The sequence below is a fragment of the Lissotriton vulgaris genome, chromosome 5 (assembly GCF_964263255.1).
Source record: "Lissotriton vulgaris chromosome 5, aLisVul1.2, whole genome shotgun sequence".
NCBI classification, from domain to species: domain Eukaryota; kingdom Metazoa; phylum Chordata; class Amphibia; order Caudata; family Salamandridae; genus Lissotriton; species Lissotriton vulgaris.
In genome coordinates, this window is record NC_141693.1 from 1,917,850,133 (window position 1) to 1,917,866,169 (window position 16,037).

At 49.4% G+C, this 16,037-nt stretch overlaps 2 protein-coding genes across 2 annotated transcripts in view; both read left to right on the forward strand.

Annotated features, from left to right (window-relative positions):
• Positions 1-16,037, forward strand: part of LOC147717716 (E3 ubiquitin-protein ligase TRIM39-like) — a 227,488-nt gene that overhangs the window by 195,075 nt on the left and 16,376 nt on the right. The gene's annotated exons all lie outside the window — the stretch shown is intronic.
• On the forward strand, positions 11,353-13,892 carry LOC147717717 (uncharacterized). Its single transcript, XM_086924497.1, is given in 2 exon segments — positions 11,353-11,497; positions 11,500-13,892. Coding segments are annotated over 2 exon segments (2,538 nt in total).

The following is a 16,037-nucleotide window of genomic DNA, read 5'->3' on the forward strand; positions in this document are numbered from 1 at the left end:
TATTTGAACATCGCCACTGCCCTCTAAAGGTAACCGCTCACAGTATACACTAGCATATATTATAAAAGCGGCCGTCCAGTTTTCTATGGTCTTAGGCACCTTAGGGCGGCAGAACAACTCCATCTCTTCTTCTTTCGAACCCTCTTTAGCCTGCAGATCTCTATGCAATAAACGGAAAACATCCACGTAATCATGGCTCCAAATTTTTTGTCTCGTCCTCTCCGACAAGTATGTGCCCAAGGGCATGGCCACTCCCATATAGGGTAACTTTGTCCGACCACACCCCTAAACCCCACTTTGTAAAGTGCTAACTACATCCGAAACAGGACTTGCCCCACCACCCATCTCCACCTGACCACATTACCCCGTACATGACCAAGGTGTGTCCCGTGGAACCCTGTCTAACTCGAACTGGACATTTGCACTCCCTTCCTTATCACCCTCCCCTGGCACCACACTTGAGCCGCTCACCAAAGGCCGTGTCCACGCAGCCCACCAATCCTTCTTACCTGAAGGCAGCTGTGTAGCCCTTTGCTGAAATTCTTTAAGATCATCACGCTTATGATGTCCGCCACGCCGCCCCCGATCTGCAGAGAAGTCCGCTCCAGCTCTCTGAAACACACCAGAAGACATGAAATGACCCCATCCCCCCACCCCAAACTCGTGGCCGCCCAAGCCAGGAGCCGCATCTAGTGACAACCATTCCCCTGTAACAATCCACATGTTCCTTATCACACCCATCATATTCATCACCATAATCATCATGTACAGTATTATCATTGACACTTGTGCCCGGCATTGCGCCATCTCCAATACCACCATCATATCTCGCCCAATTGGTCACAGGTCGCTGTTGAGAGCGCCCGGCCGATGTCCCTAAATCCGCACAAAATCCGCCACGGGTATGCTTTGTCTTACTAGAAGCCGCACTTTGCTTCGCCATAAGTGGGAAAGAACTCTGAGAGACAGACCTATATCCAGAGTCCGCTACAAAATTCCTGCCGCTCCGGCAAGGAACCGCTCGTAACTTACCTGTTACCTGAGTCTTATTTACTCCAGACAACACCTTCCTTGGCAATTCAGCATGATCAACCCACACCCACTGACCCTGCTGTGGACCCAAATCTGAGTCAAACTCCACTTGTGGGTAACGCAGCGGTGGCCTAGGCTCCGGAAAAACCGCCACCACATCACTGACCATGTTACTGGCCTCACGCAGACCCTGCCCCCCCACCCAAAAAGAACTTGCCCCACCACCTCTGCCCGACAAACCCCCGACTTCTGTCTGAAAGTCATATGCAAACAAGTCAATGCTGTCCTTCTCCTGCATGGACTCCACATCAATATTGGCCAGCGGGGGGGCCTCTAGCTGAGGCAGCAAAACCTCCTGAAACTCCGAGCACTCCTGCAACTTCATGCTGTGGTCTGTCAAAACTGGCTCCCCAAGCCCAACACCTCCAGCTCCAGCAGATTCCACCTGTCCCACTTCTTCCTCCTCACTGTCGCTTGGGTAGTTCACTAGCGCATTCGCAGGACCCCCAACCCACACCTCTGGCGCTATATCGATTCTGGAGGTATCATGGCGTATAGCATAGCTCGCTGGGGGTATCCCTCCTGAAAATGCTGCTTCTTTCTGTATAACTAAGACTCCTGGCGACTGTGACGCAACTCTGACTCCTGTGACATAATCACTAAACATAGCCTCTTCGCTCAGCTCCAACTGCTGCTGACTACTCTTGAAACTAGTGCCGGCTTTTCCTCCTCGCTTTCCAGCTCCCTTCCTTGCCTGGGGCACTAATACATGGCCTCCTCTCAACACACCTGGCGCAGATACTGAGCGCAGCGGCGCTTTTTTGCCTCGAGCGCTCCTTCCTGAGGAGCGCACTCGACGAGGCTTTACAGTTGAAACTGAGGCCTCAAACACAGTCTCTGCGGGAATGCTTGACAGCGGCATACACGCTGCTACAGCGCGACTCACCCCTTCCGCCGCCACGCGCCTCGGGCGCTTCACCTTCTCAGCGCCTTCCATAATGGCTCCTGGACGTAATAAATCTGTGCGCCCGACCGCCACCAGCGCACGAACAGCCTCCCTCACGATGTCCTCTGCCGACATGTTCTCCCCGCTCCTTCGCCCGATACTTCAAGGCAGCACCGCTCTTCAAAAACCCGAACGCTGACAGAAAGAAACGCCCCCTCGCAAAAAACCAACACGCCACAGCTCCTCCACTCTGCGAGTGACGTCAATTCTCCCGCTCCCACCCCGAGCCCACCAAGCCCCTCCCTCTCCCCAGGCTGCCCCAATCACGCCGCGTGGACCGTTCCATCGCACAAACTATCCCAGGGGGGCACCGGCTCATGCCAAGTCCCCCCGGGACCCATTGAAAGACCAGGACGCTCGGCAGAGTTGCGTAAAAATTGCATGCCTTCCAAAGTCTTCCATTGTATGTTAAATTAAATTGCCCGCTTTGCTAATCCCCTGTCCCAGGCCCCTTTGTTTTACTGTTTATCTTCTGCCCACTGTATATGCGTGGTATAGATAGGAAAAGCCTGTATCATTTTACAGCTCGGTCACAATGAGCAGCTGGGATGTATAGATGGGTACAGTCGGTGCCGTGCAATACATTATTTATTTATTATGCGATTTGTATTGCGCAGACTCAACCCGAAGGTGTCAAGGCGCCTATCAAAAAAGGTCAGAAAATTACACAGCGCCACTACAGGTACGCACGTACAAAGAGGTGGGTCTTTAGGGCAGATCTAAAGGCTTGGAGAGTGGGGATAGACCTTACTTCAAGAGGGAGAGCATTCCACCATTTAGGGGCCAGGTTGGAAAAAGCCTTACCCCCCCAGCTGGTCTTCCGGACACGAGGGACAGAGAGGAGAAGTCTATTTGAGGAACGGAGGTTCCCGCCAGGATCGACGAAACGTCCATCTCCTGGGAAGTAGACAGACTAGATATCCACGGATGGAAAGAGTCTTCCTTGATGTTTTTAAAATTCCTTCGTACTTCCATGGTGTTCTGGGTCGGATGAGTCAGACCAAAAGGAACGGCCAAATGATCCGACCATGAAAGATGGAATGGGTTGGTAGCTGTCAGCCTTTGATCATTAGAGAAAATTCCGTCGAGCGTGTGCCCAGCTCGATGAGTGGGTCCTTTCACCAATTGGGTGAGTCCACATGCTGACATAACTTCCAGAAGGGAAATGGTATCATGAGCCTCCAATAACTCAAGGTGGAAATTAAAATCACCTAAAATAGTGAGATTTTGGCGGCCAAAATAAGGTTCCAAAATCTGAAGCAATTTCAGCCCAAAATCTGCTCTTGGGCCGGGGGGAAGGTAGAGCAAAATCCCGTTGAACGCAGGATTAGAATGGTCGGACAGGGAAAAGTATAGTACTTGGAACACATCCTTGGGGTCAGAGAGAGGTATGGTGTGACAATGAAACCTATCCTTGTACAGGATAGCCAGGCCACCGCCAACTCTGCCTATTCTGTCCTGTCGTGCTAGGCAGTAGCCCTCAGGGACCGCTTCCACAAGATCAGGGCCTGAAGAGTCTTTAGCCCAAGTTTCAGTGATGAAGACCCAAGAGGGTTTCCTTTCTAAAACGAGCTCCTTAAAAACAATATTGTTTTTAATGAGTGAGCGAGCGTTGATGAGAAAGCCAATGTCGCTTGACACATTGGGTCCCAACGAAAAGCAGGACTCCGAAGGGGAGGGGGTGGGAGGGAAGATTGAGATCCCCCAAGTCTGCCTGAAAGCAACCACACCCCAGGGGTAGTAAGAGGTCTTCAGGAGTGCACCGATGGAAGCAAGGTGCAGGTGGAGGTTTAAGCCGTAAAATATCCTGTAAGGAGTATTTCGGCAAATAGTAGCCTACCTTATCCTGACAGGCAGTCCAGCCATCCAGCCCGTCCTCAGCGCGGACGGGCGCAGACGGGCTGGACTCTGGCGTGACTCCGGCGTGACTCCAGCGTGGCTGCGGCTAACACGCTGCGCGCACACGCTGCGCGTCATCATGGCCAGTTTAAATAGGGCTCTAGCCAGTCCTCCTGACTGCTAGAGCGCGGGAGTGTCCAGCGTTTCCTACCCCACCCAAGATGGCGCTCACCAAATCCTGAGCGCGAGGGACCGGCCCGCCGAAGTGGCAGTGAGGAGCCAATTTACATGCAAGAATGTGGACGGGGACTTTAAAAACCAGGGATAACGGTGAAAAAAGAAATAAAATAAAAATGCCAAAAAATGGGATAATTAAAAACAGGGACGAGCCTAGCTGTTGTGGTGCTAGCAAGCAAGCTAGCAATTGTATTTTTATTTACCCACAATGATTGATTTTAAATACATACGAATATCCGGAAATATTTTAAGCTGTTTTCTCGTATGGGGCCAATTTTGGTTAACAGTTACCTTCAAATGTATTAACACAGGGGTCACTCAGACATTATATCAAAAAATGGCCGACTGGACGCCAGTGTTATTTGCTCTTTAAATTGCCGTCATTATTTGACTTTAACCCATGGCATTGAAGCGCCCCAAGGTAGATATCTTATCTGTTGTCACCAAGGAACAGGTAGAACAGCCTCAACATCACCAACTGTGCTTTTTAAAGAAGAAATTAGGATGATTGCCACAGCCTGTTGTGTTCCCCTTTTCTGAATCGTTTTTGTCCACCATAAGCGTGGAAGGGTATACTCAGATGTGAGTCCCTTGCTCATTGCACCATCAGGATTCAAGCAAGCCGGGCCGAAGACGGCTGAAATGCCAGAAACCGGTCCCCGGAAGCTTGTTTCCTTCCCAGTATAAGAATTGGCTTGGTAGTTTGGTCTGCCCTGTTCCCATGATGCACTGGGCCAGGGTCAGACTAATTTGCATGTAGCCAGGTTCTGAGCTGGGATGGTGCAGTGAGCTAAAAAACGGTGATGGATCAAGCCCTGATCTTTGGACTGGGTAAGAGTGGTCTGCTTAATTCAGACACTCTGTTCATCACCACCCCCTTTTCTGAATCGTTTTCTCGTATGGGGCCAATTTTGGTTAACAGTTACCTTCAAATGTATTAACACAGGGGTCACTCAGACATTATATCACAAAATGGCCGACTGGACGCCAGTGTTATTTGCTCTTTAAATTGCCGCCATTATTTGACTTTAACCCATGGCATTGAAGCGCCCCAAGGTAGATATCTTATCTGTTGTCACCAAGGAACAGGTAGAACAACCTCAACATCACCAACTGTGCTTTTTAAAGAAGAAATTAGGATGACTGCCACAGCCTGTTGTGTTCCTGTATTTAAAAGTAACTTTGCATGGGACACATTTTCGGGTGGATAATTGGGCTGGCTTACAAACAATTCTGTAAAACTGCTTTGTATTTTTTATTTAGTTTTTTCATAGGCATTCTTATTCAGAAACAAAACAAGCATTGGCATAGCTCATAGGTCTCGCCTTTGGGACCATATAAGTGTTTAGTTAGGCAGCACAATTTCCTTGATGCAACAACATTAACTGTTGCATGGCTAAGCACTTATAAGGTCCCAAAGGCGAGACCTATTGGCTAAGCCAATGCTTGTTAAATCAAGGTTTAAAAAAAAGAAGATATAAATTCATTAACTTTGCACTCCATTGAGAGAATATTTTAGCCCCTCTTTAAGAAAAAAGAGTGAAAAGATAGTTTCAGCACAGTTCTTCACTGTTAACTTTGACTGAAGAAAGAAAAACACTTGGAGCTACTGAAAGGATATGAAAACAACACCCATCAGAGTTTACACTGTGAAAAATTTGTAAGAATAAACAACGAACAAGCACTATAGACCTTTAATGGTTGCACTGGTGTATAGTTTCCTCTTTTATACTTCAGTGCAACCTCTTGCGCTTAACTGCGTGACTGCGGGGGCGTGGCCTGGTGTCGGCCAAGGTGGCTGCGTAAGTCGAGAGCTCAGCCGCGGCCGGGAGTAAAGCCCGGTATATCCTGCACTTATCCAACAGCGGAGGTGAAATCAACAAGCACAAAGGTGTATGAGGCCCGGGGCTATCCAGTGAGCCCACCCTTGTGGTGCTGTGCAGGGGGACTGCTGAGCTACACGACGCGAAGCCCGGGGACTAGACCGTCCACGGAGGCCTGGAGGTGCTTGGCCGGGACTGTGACGTTCCTGGAATACTATACTGCCACACGGAGGGCCCCGCTGCGACCGACCGGCAGGGGTGTGCAAGGGACCTCAGGGTCTAGACTGCGCCTTCAAATCTGTGGGCGCTTGCACCTTGAATGACCATGAATGACCATTACCAAAAATGGGGTCACCCTGAAAGGTCTTGGACCTGGGTACAGTTTGATACAAAAAATAATGGTCCTTTATCCGGTTTCTTAAGGGAACAATTGAATAAGTTAGCTTAAAGTAGTCAATACATTATTTTGGAGCATTTTAAAGAACATTCCGTCTGCTCATGATACTCCATAATTTCACTCAAAACAAACCAAATATCAGTAAAATGCTACATCCAAAAATTCTATTTCACCATGCATTTGTTTTAATGTCAACTGGCGAGGCAATTCATTTATTAAACATTCTGCATAAGGTATTCGCACAGTTAAAGGTTCCTCCAAAAGGGGGAACGTGCATAAAGGAGAGTGCTAAGGTGTGCAGTGGTGAGGGTAGAAGAATCATGGAAGTGACATAAGAAAACAATAGATATGAGTAAAAAGAGAAGGCGGACTGGTTGTAAATCACCGTCCTAGATGGCCTGGCCACAATCTTAGTAGTTACGTTTCTTAATTACAATTTTACATGGAATAAGATTCACATGTGGCACGTATGGATATGGATATAAGGTCCAGGTCCTAAATGAAAGGGGGGGCGTCGACGTTTCGACCCGTCTTGCGGCCATGCAGGTAAGTTAGACCTTGGCCATACGGGTCTTCCTCAGGACAGGGCGGGGCAACCCTAGATAAGGTGGCCGGCCTCCGTAGTACCCTAGGAGTAAATTAGGAAAGTATAAGGATGTTGCACTGATCTTACCATGGGGGAAAAACTGTAGGTATGTATGAATAAATAAACCGTTTTTACCCCCCTGAGTAGGTAGGGTACGATCAATACCAAGCGTGTATACAACAGGTTCACAATTCCCTGTGGCCGTGTGCAACAAAGGCTGCGCGTAGGAAGGAATCTGAAAGCAAGAATGAGCATTAATCAGTATTCCAACAGCGAGTAATTGCTGTGCGCAAGGGAATAACAACATTGTGTGTCTATTTACCTAGTTGGAAGGTCTTCCAGACAAGACACGATTTGTGGATGGTTCGTTTTAATTAATGTTGTCCTCTCATGGGAATTCAATTCCAAAAGCTGGAAGAAGAAGAGGTGTTCTGATTAGCCAATTCTGTAAACACTGGCAATGCGCGTGTTAGACTACGGCCACTGTTGGGTTAGTTACCTTAGAAAGGTGGAGCACCGCGTCTCGGTACCGCCTGCAGGTCCCAGTGCAGCCACAAACACTCCAAGTCCTTCCTACACTGACCAACAGCCTTTTTTAGGAGAGGACACATGGTGGGGTCAGCGAGGCTAGGGACGCCCCTGGGGCAGGCCCAGGGGGACCAGGGCACCCACTTGGAACCAAGGCAGAGGGAGAGGGAGGAAACAGACTCACTTCCAACAGGAAACCCAAGGGGATATTCAAATGAGACGCCAACATTACAGATGGTAACCTACACACCCGAAAACCCTGTGGTGAATCTCTCTATGTGCTGAAACCCAATGAACAAGTCATTTTATCCAAAGGCCTATCTTTTGTGCCTACCTCAATGGACAACAATTTTAACCTAAAAATAGAACTACACCAGTTCTTTCGGAAGGTTAGACTTAAGCATCACTTCCTTAAGGTTCCGCACAACCCCAGTTTCTTGGGTACGGGACTAAGACCCCCTTCCAAATTTACACCCCCAACAAACCATGTGCCTCATGAACTGTTGACCTTTGAACAAGTCTTACTCCGTGACGTGGACAGCCTACTGGCCACTAGGAAATACGTAAAATATACCATCAGTAAAGACGAAAGGGAGGCATTGGAATCTTTAAAAACCAACACCAACATTGTGATCAAACCTGCCGATGAAGGCGGGGCGATTGTAGTACAGAACACTGAGAACTACAAGAGGTAAATCCTCTCGCAGTTATCCGTTGAGGGTAACTACATGAAACTGAAAACAGACCCCACAAAAGAGATCAGTGAAACCATCACCAGGGTAACACGTGAGGTATTAAATGCAGGGTGCCTCAATAAACTTGAACATGACTACCTCAACAATAAGAACCCAAGAATGCCAACTATATACACCCTCCCTAAAATACATAAACAAATGCATGACCCACCAGGAAGACCGATAGTCTCAGGTTGTGTTTCACTGCTTGAACCACTTTGTAAATACATTGATGTTTTCTTAAAACCTATTGCGAAGGGGACGTCCACCTACCTCAGGGACACTATGCAAACTATCTAATTAGTTGATGAGCGTCCCCTTGATCCTATGACGAGCGTACTAGCCACTATGGACATAACTGCCCTGCACACCAACATCCCTCAAGAAGCGGCCATGACATGCATAGACTTGGTACTCAATAGAAGACCGGCACCACATAGGGTCCCTACTGAATTTATTGTCACGCTCTTTAAAATAGCTATGACTAAGAATTATTTCTTCTTTCAGGGACAGTACTATGTCCAGACCAAGGGAGTGGCGATGGGGGCTAGCTTTGTCCCTAATCTAGCCATCATTTACATGAGTGAGTACGAGCATCAATGTATCCTCAATGAGCACAACCCTTACCAGAACAACATAACATTATGGCGACGCTATATAGACGACATCCTGATCATTTGGGGGGGGGGGGGGGGGGGGGGGGGGGGGGGGAGGTAGTGAAGAACAACTCAAGACCTTTCACCACTGGCTCAATACCTGCTCATCTCCTCAGACATCCAATTTACATTAGAGTCAGACAGGCTGTCTATTAACTTCTTAGACATCCAAATCAAGACTGAATCAGGTAAACTATACACAAGCCTGTTTAGATAAAGTAGTGAGCGTAACACCCTCTTGAGATACACTAGCCACGAATCCCCGTAACCTCAGGGACAATCTCCCTTTCGGACAATTCCTGAGGTTACGTAGGAACTGCTCCAAGAAGGAAGACTTTTTCGATGAGTTGGCTGACCTTCTGGCAAGACTCAGTGAGCTTGGTTACCCCGTCAAATTGCTCAAGAAGGCACGAAAACGTGCATGGTATATTCATAGGGAATTCCTATTGGAACCCAAGACTAAAACTAAGAGTGAAGAACGACTGGTCTGTGTGACGACCTTTAACACCTAGAGTAGTGCAATCAAGAAAACTATCAATCAACATTGACACATGGTGGCAGACGAGTTGGGTAATATGCCACCCCCTCTACATGCCTTCCGGAAAGGTAAAAACGTAAGGGACTGTGTAGTAAAGTCCCTACTGCACTCATCACGAACCCCTGGACAATCCACCCTGTGGGGCATCCCTCCTGTCAAGGGGCATTGCAAGTGCGGCACATGCAAAGCTTGCCCACTCACTGAGGAACTAACGGAATTCACTCACAATGAACAGACCTATAAACTACATGAACATACATTACAGTGGGTGAAATGCCGTATCCTGCAACATTGCTGTCGTATACGCTGCAAAGTACAGGGAGCACCATTAGTGGACCACTTCACAAGTTTTGAACATACAGCTGAAAGCCTCAGGTGGTGGGTGATCGAAAAAGTTAAACCTAACCCTAGAGGTGGCGATTTCACATGCGTACTAAACAAAAGGGAATGTAGATGGATACACTCCCTAGATACTGTATCAAGGGGTCTCAATGAGCTTGAGGAGATCAGCAGACAGGTCGCCATGTTGAACAATGGGTGAGATTGTTCACATAGACATGTCTCTCGGTTACATTAGGGCTCTAGTGTATACCTTCATTGCCCCATGAGTCAGCCAGTCCTTTCTCCGTACCTACACACACCGACTGACCTTTAGACACCACTAATGATATGGTCAGGTCACTGGACCTTAGATGGTTACAACTGCAATTGCATGCATAACCGTCCCCACTTGGATCGCATGTGCATACCATTGATTCACTCATGCTTACTACCTGAAATGTACTGAGCTGCCTCTTGGTTTTGTTTTAATCATATCACATACGTGGATACCCTTGTTTCACTTATGCCAATTGCCTGAAAAGTACTGGTTTTCCCATGTATTCATATGTATGTTTTAGCCTTTTATTTTTATTATATCACATACGTGGATACTATTGTTTCACTTATGCCAATTGTCTGAAAAGTACAGTTTTTTTCCTTGTATTCACACGTATGGTTAATCAAATCACTGACTCGCTTTGCATCACAAGCTATGCCCCATTGCCATCTGTGAAATTCGATGCTGAATACACCAATATAATTGTATGTTGCCCGGTTGCACCAGGTACTTGTGTAATTTAATATTCCTACTGTAACTAAACTTCCTATGTACACGGGCATAATTTCACCTCCTCATCGCCTGCTTTCCGTAAGAGGTGCCGTTACATTAGTATAGTCTGTCTACTTTGGCACCCACCGCGGAACCGGCAACGTCGGCTGACGTTCACGCGGTTCCGTTTTTAAATACGTCCTCGAGGTCCTCGCGTTTCTAGTATCCAGCTCGTGCAGGCGGTACCGAAACACTGTGCTCCAGCTTTCGAAGGTAATTAACCCGACAGGGGCCGTAGTCTAACACGCGCCTTGTCAGTGTTTAGAGAATTGGCTAATCAGAACCCCTCTTCTTCTACCAGCTTTTGGAATTGAATTCCCATGCGAGGACGACATTAATTTAAACGAACCATCCACAAATCGAGTCTTGTCTGGAAGACCTTCCAACTAGGTAAACAGACACACGTTGTTGTTACTCCCTTGCGCACAGCAAGTTCGAGGCATGTGGGCTGCTGAATTCATATCTGTAGCATAGATCGCCGCCTAGTGTTGGGTCCGGATGATTGCACATTGTTGTCCTGGAAGAGTCTTCGAAGTATCACGAGATAGGTGGCTCCTCCCTCGGACTACAGTGCGCATGGGCATCGACTCCATCCCCAGATTGTTTTTTTCCGCCATTGGGTTCGGATGCATGTTCGATATCTCCAGTTCGAAATTGATATCAACTTTCCTTAAGGCCCGAAGGCCTTTTCTTTTAGCGTCGGTATTGTATTGCGTTTGGTGCCCAGATCTGTTCCGGCTCAGTTCCCGAGTCGGACATCCAGAGGAGTCGCGTGGCTCTTCGGTGCTCGAGGCCCAGTCAACGCAACCAGTCTTTACGACTCATCATGGAACGAAGCCCGTTCAAAAGATGTCCCGTGTGCAACTCGAAGTACCTCCATATCGACGTCCACCCGATGTGCAACAAGTGCCTGTCGCCGGATCACGATGAAGCCAACTGTATGGCTTGTTCACGTTTTAGATCCAAGAAGACTACCGACTTCGGCGAGTGGCACGCCAGGAGGCCCAGCAGACGGCCCCGGCACCCGTGGACATTTTCGAAGGGGAAGAAGCAGACAAGCAAGAAGATCAAGAACAGATTTCTACTCCAGCGATGGAGATCGGTAACGACTACGACGCAGACGTCGAAGCGTTCGATACCTTAGAAGTCGTCAACGAGGTAGGAGAAGACGATGAGGCCTATGGGGCCATGGAAGATAGCTCGGAGGAAAAGCTATGCCTTGTTCGAACAATCACTAAGGCTCAGGTCGAGGGATCGCCACATGGCCTTACCCAAGATCTTATACCTGGATCCACAGCCTCACCTACGGGCCCGGCTACGGACAGTTCTACGAAGCCGTCGTTGGTCAAACCGAAACTGAAAGTGAAAGATTCGGTGTCGACGAAAACGAAAGTAATAGAGACCCCATCGAAACAGAAGACGTCTGTCGCTCTAGTCGCCTCCTTGTCTTCAGAAGTGTCGGGGCAGCCGAAGCCGAAAAAAGTGGTCGACCCGGTGAAGGGCGTCGAGCCGAAGTCGCTCAAGGGCGTCGAGCCAAAATCCATCAAAGGCGTCGAACTGAAGACGGGGGCGCCGAAGGCAGCTGGCAAAGCCGCTGCTCCGAAACCGTCGGCGCCGAAGGCCGTCGTCACGGACGAAGGTCAGGGCGCACCAAGAGGGGCCGATCCTGCACATCGGCCGGATAAAGCCAAGTCATCGGCGCTCGAGTCTGCACATGCTGGTGCACCGAGACCGTCTGTCAGGGCGACGAAACCGTCCGCATCCTTCACTAAGCAGGTGTCGGACTCCTTGCAGCGCATCAAGGACAGGGCTTCCGCGGTCGATCCGAAGGAAACTTCCACCCCGAAGCAACCTGCCAAGACGCCAAAGTCCTCGGCGCCACTGCTGTTCACGCTGCCGCCGAAGGAAGTGCCGAAAGCGTTTGCACCCAAATCGGTCGGCGAAGCACCCGGAAAGGTGTCGACAGGGTCGAAGCCTTCGCAGACTCTTGGGAGTTCGAAGCGTCAACAACCCCTGATGGAGGAGCAGTCGGAACACTTTATCGACACCGACACCGGTAAACTTACCCTCTACAAGAGAAAGATAACACCGGCACAGCCTATGGAGTCGTACACGATTCCTTTGAAACGCAAAAAACCTTCTGCGGATTCCTCTGTTCTGGTTGAGCCACTTCATCCTCGGACTCAAACCATTGCTCCATCCTCGCCCACTTATTCAGACGTGGACGCTGGGGAGGGGGACGATGAGGAGTATAACTTCCCTGCCGACACTGATCCTGAGGATATCCAGGACTCGTGGGTCGATGCAGGGGACCCAGGGGATCAGTCAACTGCACCGGACACTCAAGTGTACAGTGTCAAAACCTCACCTACTGAGGATTCGGCTGCTTTCAATGCTCTAATTGAGAGGGCGGCTAAAAACCACGACGTCCAGCTCCATGCTGACCCCATTGAAGTGGACTTTCTGTTTGATACCTTTTCCACATCTGAAAAGACTGTCAAGACTCTCCCGATGCTGAAGGGGGTTCTGAAACATGCTGCAGACATTTTTAAAGAACCCACACGTGCCAGGGTTATAAACCCGAGAATTGAAAAAAAGTATAAGCCGGCACCTGTCGACCCTACCTACATTAAGGGCCAGTTGCCCTTAGACTCTCTGGTTGTTTCTAATGCCCGGAAGAGGGCTAATTCACATACAACGGGTGATGCTCCTCCCCCTGACAAAGAATCTAAAGTGTTAGAGGCATCAGGGAAGAGGGTGGCGGCCCAAGCGGCCAATATCTGGCGTATTTCAAACACTCAGGCACTCTTGGCCAGATATGACAGGGCACACTACGACACACTGGAAACCCTGTTACAGCACTTTCCGGATCAGTATAAAGAGGCAGCGGAGATGCTCATTCAAGAAGGGAAGCTCATTTCAAACGCTTCTATTAAATGTGCTCTGGACGTCGCTGACACCGCGGCCAGAGCCATTAACACTAGTGTAATGTTGCGACGTCAGGCCTGGCTCAGAATCTCCGGGTTCAAACCGGAGATACAGACCACCATCCTCAATCAGCCTGTGAACCCTGATCGATTGTTTGGCCCTGAGGTGGATACCACCCTGGAGAAAATTAAGAAAGATACCGAGACTGCAAAGTCCATGGGGGCTCTACAGTCCCAGCAGTTCAGGGGCAGTACTTTTCGTCGCTCAAGTAATAGAGGTGTTTCCAGAGGCCAGATGTCACAGCAAACACAATACACTAAAGGTGGGGCGCAGACCTCCTACAACAAGCAGAGTAGAGGAGGCTATCGAGGCAACAGTTCCAAAGGCAGAGGTCGGGGAAACAACAACTCCCGCTCCTCCACCACAAACAAACAGTGACGCCTTGTCACTACCCCCGACCATACAACACCTGTCGGGGGGAGACTCCAGCAGTTCCTGCCAGTCTGGAAATCCATCACCACAGACAGGTGGGTCAGACAACTTATCCAATACGGTTGTTGTCTGGAGTTAACATCCACTCCACCTAACATCCCACCAAAAGTCAAGTCAAGTCAAGTCATAAAATTTATATAGCGCACTACATACCCAGAGGGTTTCAAGGCGCTTAGGAAGGGGAGGAGGATTATTTGTCAAAAATCCACGTTTTAAGCAGCTTTCTGAACGCTAGGTGATTCTGGGTGAGGCGAAGGTAAGCGGGGAGTGAGTTCCATGTTTTGGCAGCCAGGTATGAGAAGGATCTGCCTCCCATGGTGGTCTTGTTGATGCGAGGTACAGTGGCGAGGGCTTGGCTGGAAGAGCGAAGTTGGCGGGAGGGGGTGTAGAAGGACAGTCGAGAGTTGAGGCAATCTGGTCCGATGTCGTAGAGTGATTTGTGTGCGTGGGTAAGCAGACGGAAAGTAATCCTCTTATTGACGGGTAGCCAGTGGAGGTCTTTAAGGTGACCAGAGATGTGTTCGTTGCGTGGGATGTCTAATATGAGCCTGGCTGAGGCGTTTTGGATTCGTTGTAGTTTCTTCTGGAGTTTAGCGGTGGTACCTGCGTAGAGGGTGTTTCCGTAGTCCAGTCGGCTCGTGACTAGAGCGTGGGTGACTGTTTTCCTTGTTTCGGAGGGGATCCAGCGAAATGTTTTTCTGAGCATGCGAAGAATGTTAAAGCAGGAAGAGGATACGGCGCTGACTTGTCTGTTCATTGAGAGTGAAGAATCCAGGATGACGCCAAGGTTCCGTGCGTGGTCTGTCGGGATGGGTGCTTTTCCAAGGGCTTCCGGCCACCAGGAGTCGTCCCATGCAGAGGGGGATTTACCTAAGATGAGGACTTCTGTTTTGTCTGAGTTCAGTTTCAGACGGCTTTGTTTCATCCATTCGGCGACTTCTTTCATTCCTTCGTGTAGGTTAGTTTTGGCGGTGCTGGGGTCCTTGGTGAGAGATAGGATCAGTTGAGTGTCATCCGCGTAAGAGATGATGTTGAGGTTGTGTTGGCGGGCGATGGCCGCGAGGGGGCTCATGTATACGTTGAAGAGGGTGGGACTGAGTGAGGATCCTTGTGGTACGCCGCAGATGATTTCAGAGGCCTCGGACTTGAATGGTGGGAGGCGGACTCTCTGGGTTCTTCCGGTGAGGAACGAGGTGATCCATTCCAGTGCCTTTCCTTGGATTCCGACGTTTTTGAGGCGTTGTAAAAGGGTGCTGTGGCAGACTGTGTCGAAGGCTGCAGAGAGGTCGAGGAGGATGAGGGCGACTGTGTCTCCATTGTCCAGTAGAGTTCGAATGTCGTCTGTTGCTGCGATGAGGGCGGTCTCAGTGCTGTGTTTGGCTCGGAAGCCAGATTGTGAGGGGTCGAGTGATTTGTTGGCTTCGAGGAAGGCGGCGAGCCGGTTGTTGACAGCTTTCTCGATGACTTTGGCCGGGAATGGAAGAAGCGAGATGGGGCGGTAGTTTTTGAGTTCGGTGGGGTCTGCTGTTGGTTTTTTCAGAAGGGCGGTGAGTTCAGCGTGTTTCCAGTCTTCTGGGAAGGTAGCGGAGTTGAAGGAGCAGTTGATGACGTCTCGGAGGTGCGGAGCTATGATGGAGTCTGCTTTGTTGAAGATGTGGTGAGGGCATGGGTCTGTGGGGGATCCAGAGTGGATGGAATTCATCAGGCGGATGGTGTCCTCAGTGGAGATTGGGTTCCAGGCGTTAAGGGTGTTAACGAGGGGAAGATGGTCAGCTGATGGTAGGGTGGGTTGGCTTCCGGGTTGGTTGTCAAAGCTGTTGTGGATGTCAGCAATCTTGTTGTGGAAAAAAGAGGCTAGGGAATCGCAGAGGGTTTGAGAGGGGGTGATGTCGTTGGAGTTGGCCGAGGGGTTGAAAAATTCCTTGACGATGTTGAAAAGTTCCTTGCTGTTGTGGGCGTTGTTGTCAAGTCGATCCTTGAGTGCTGTTTTCTTGGCTTTTCGGATCAGTTGGTGGTGAGTACGGATGGCGCTTTTGAAGGCGTCCTTGGTGCTGGTGGATGGGTCTTTTTTCCAGGCCTTTTCAAGGGAGC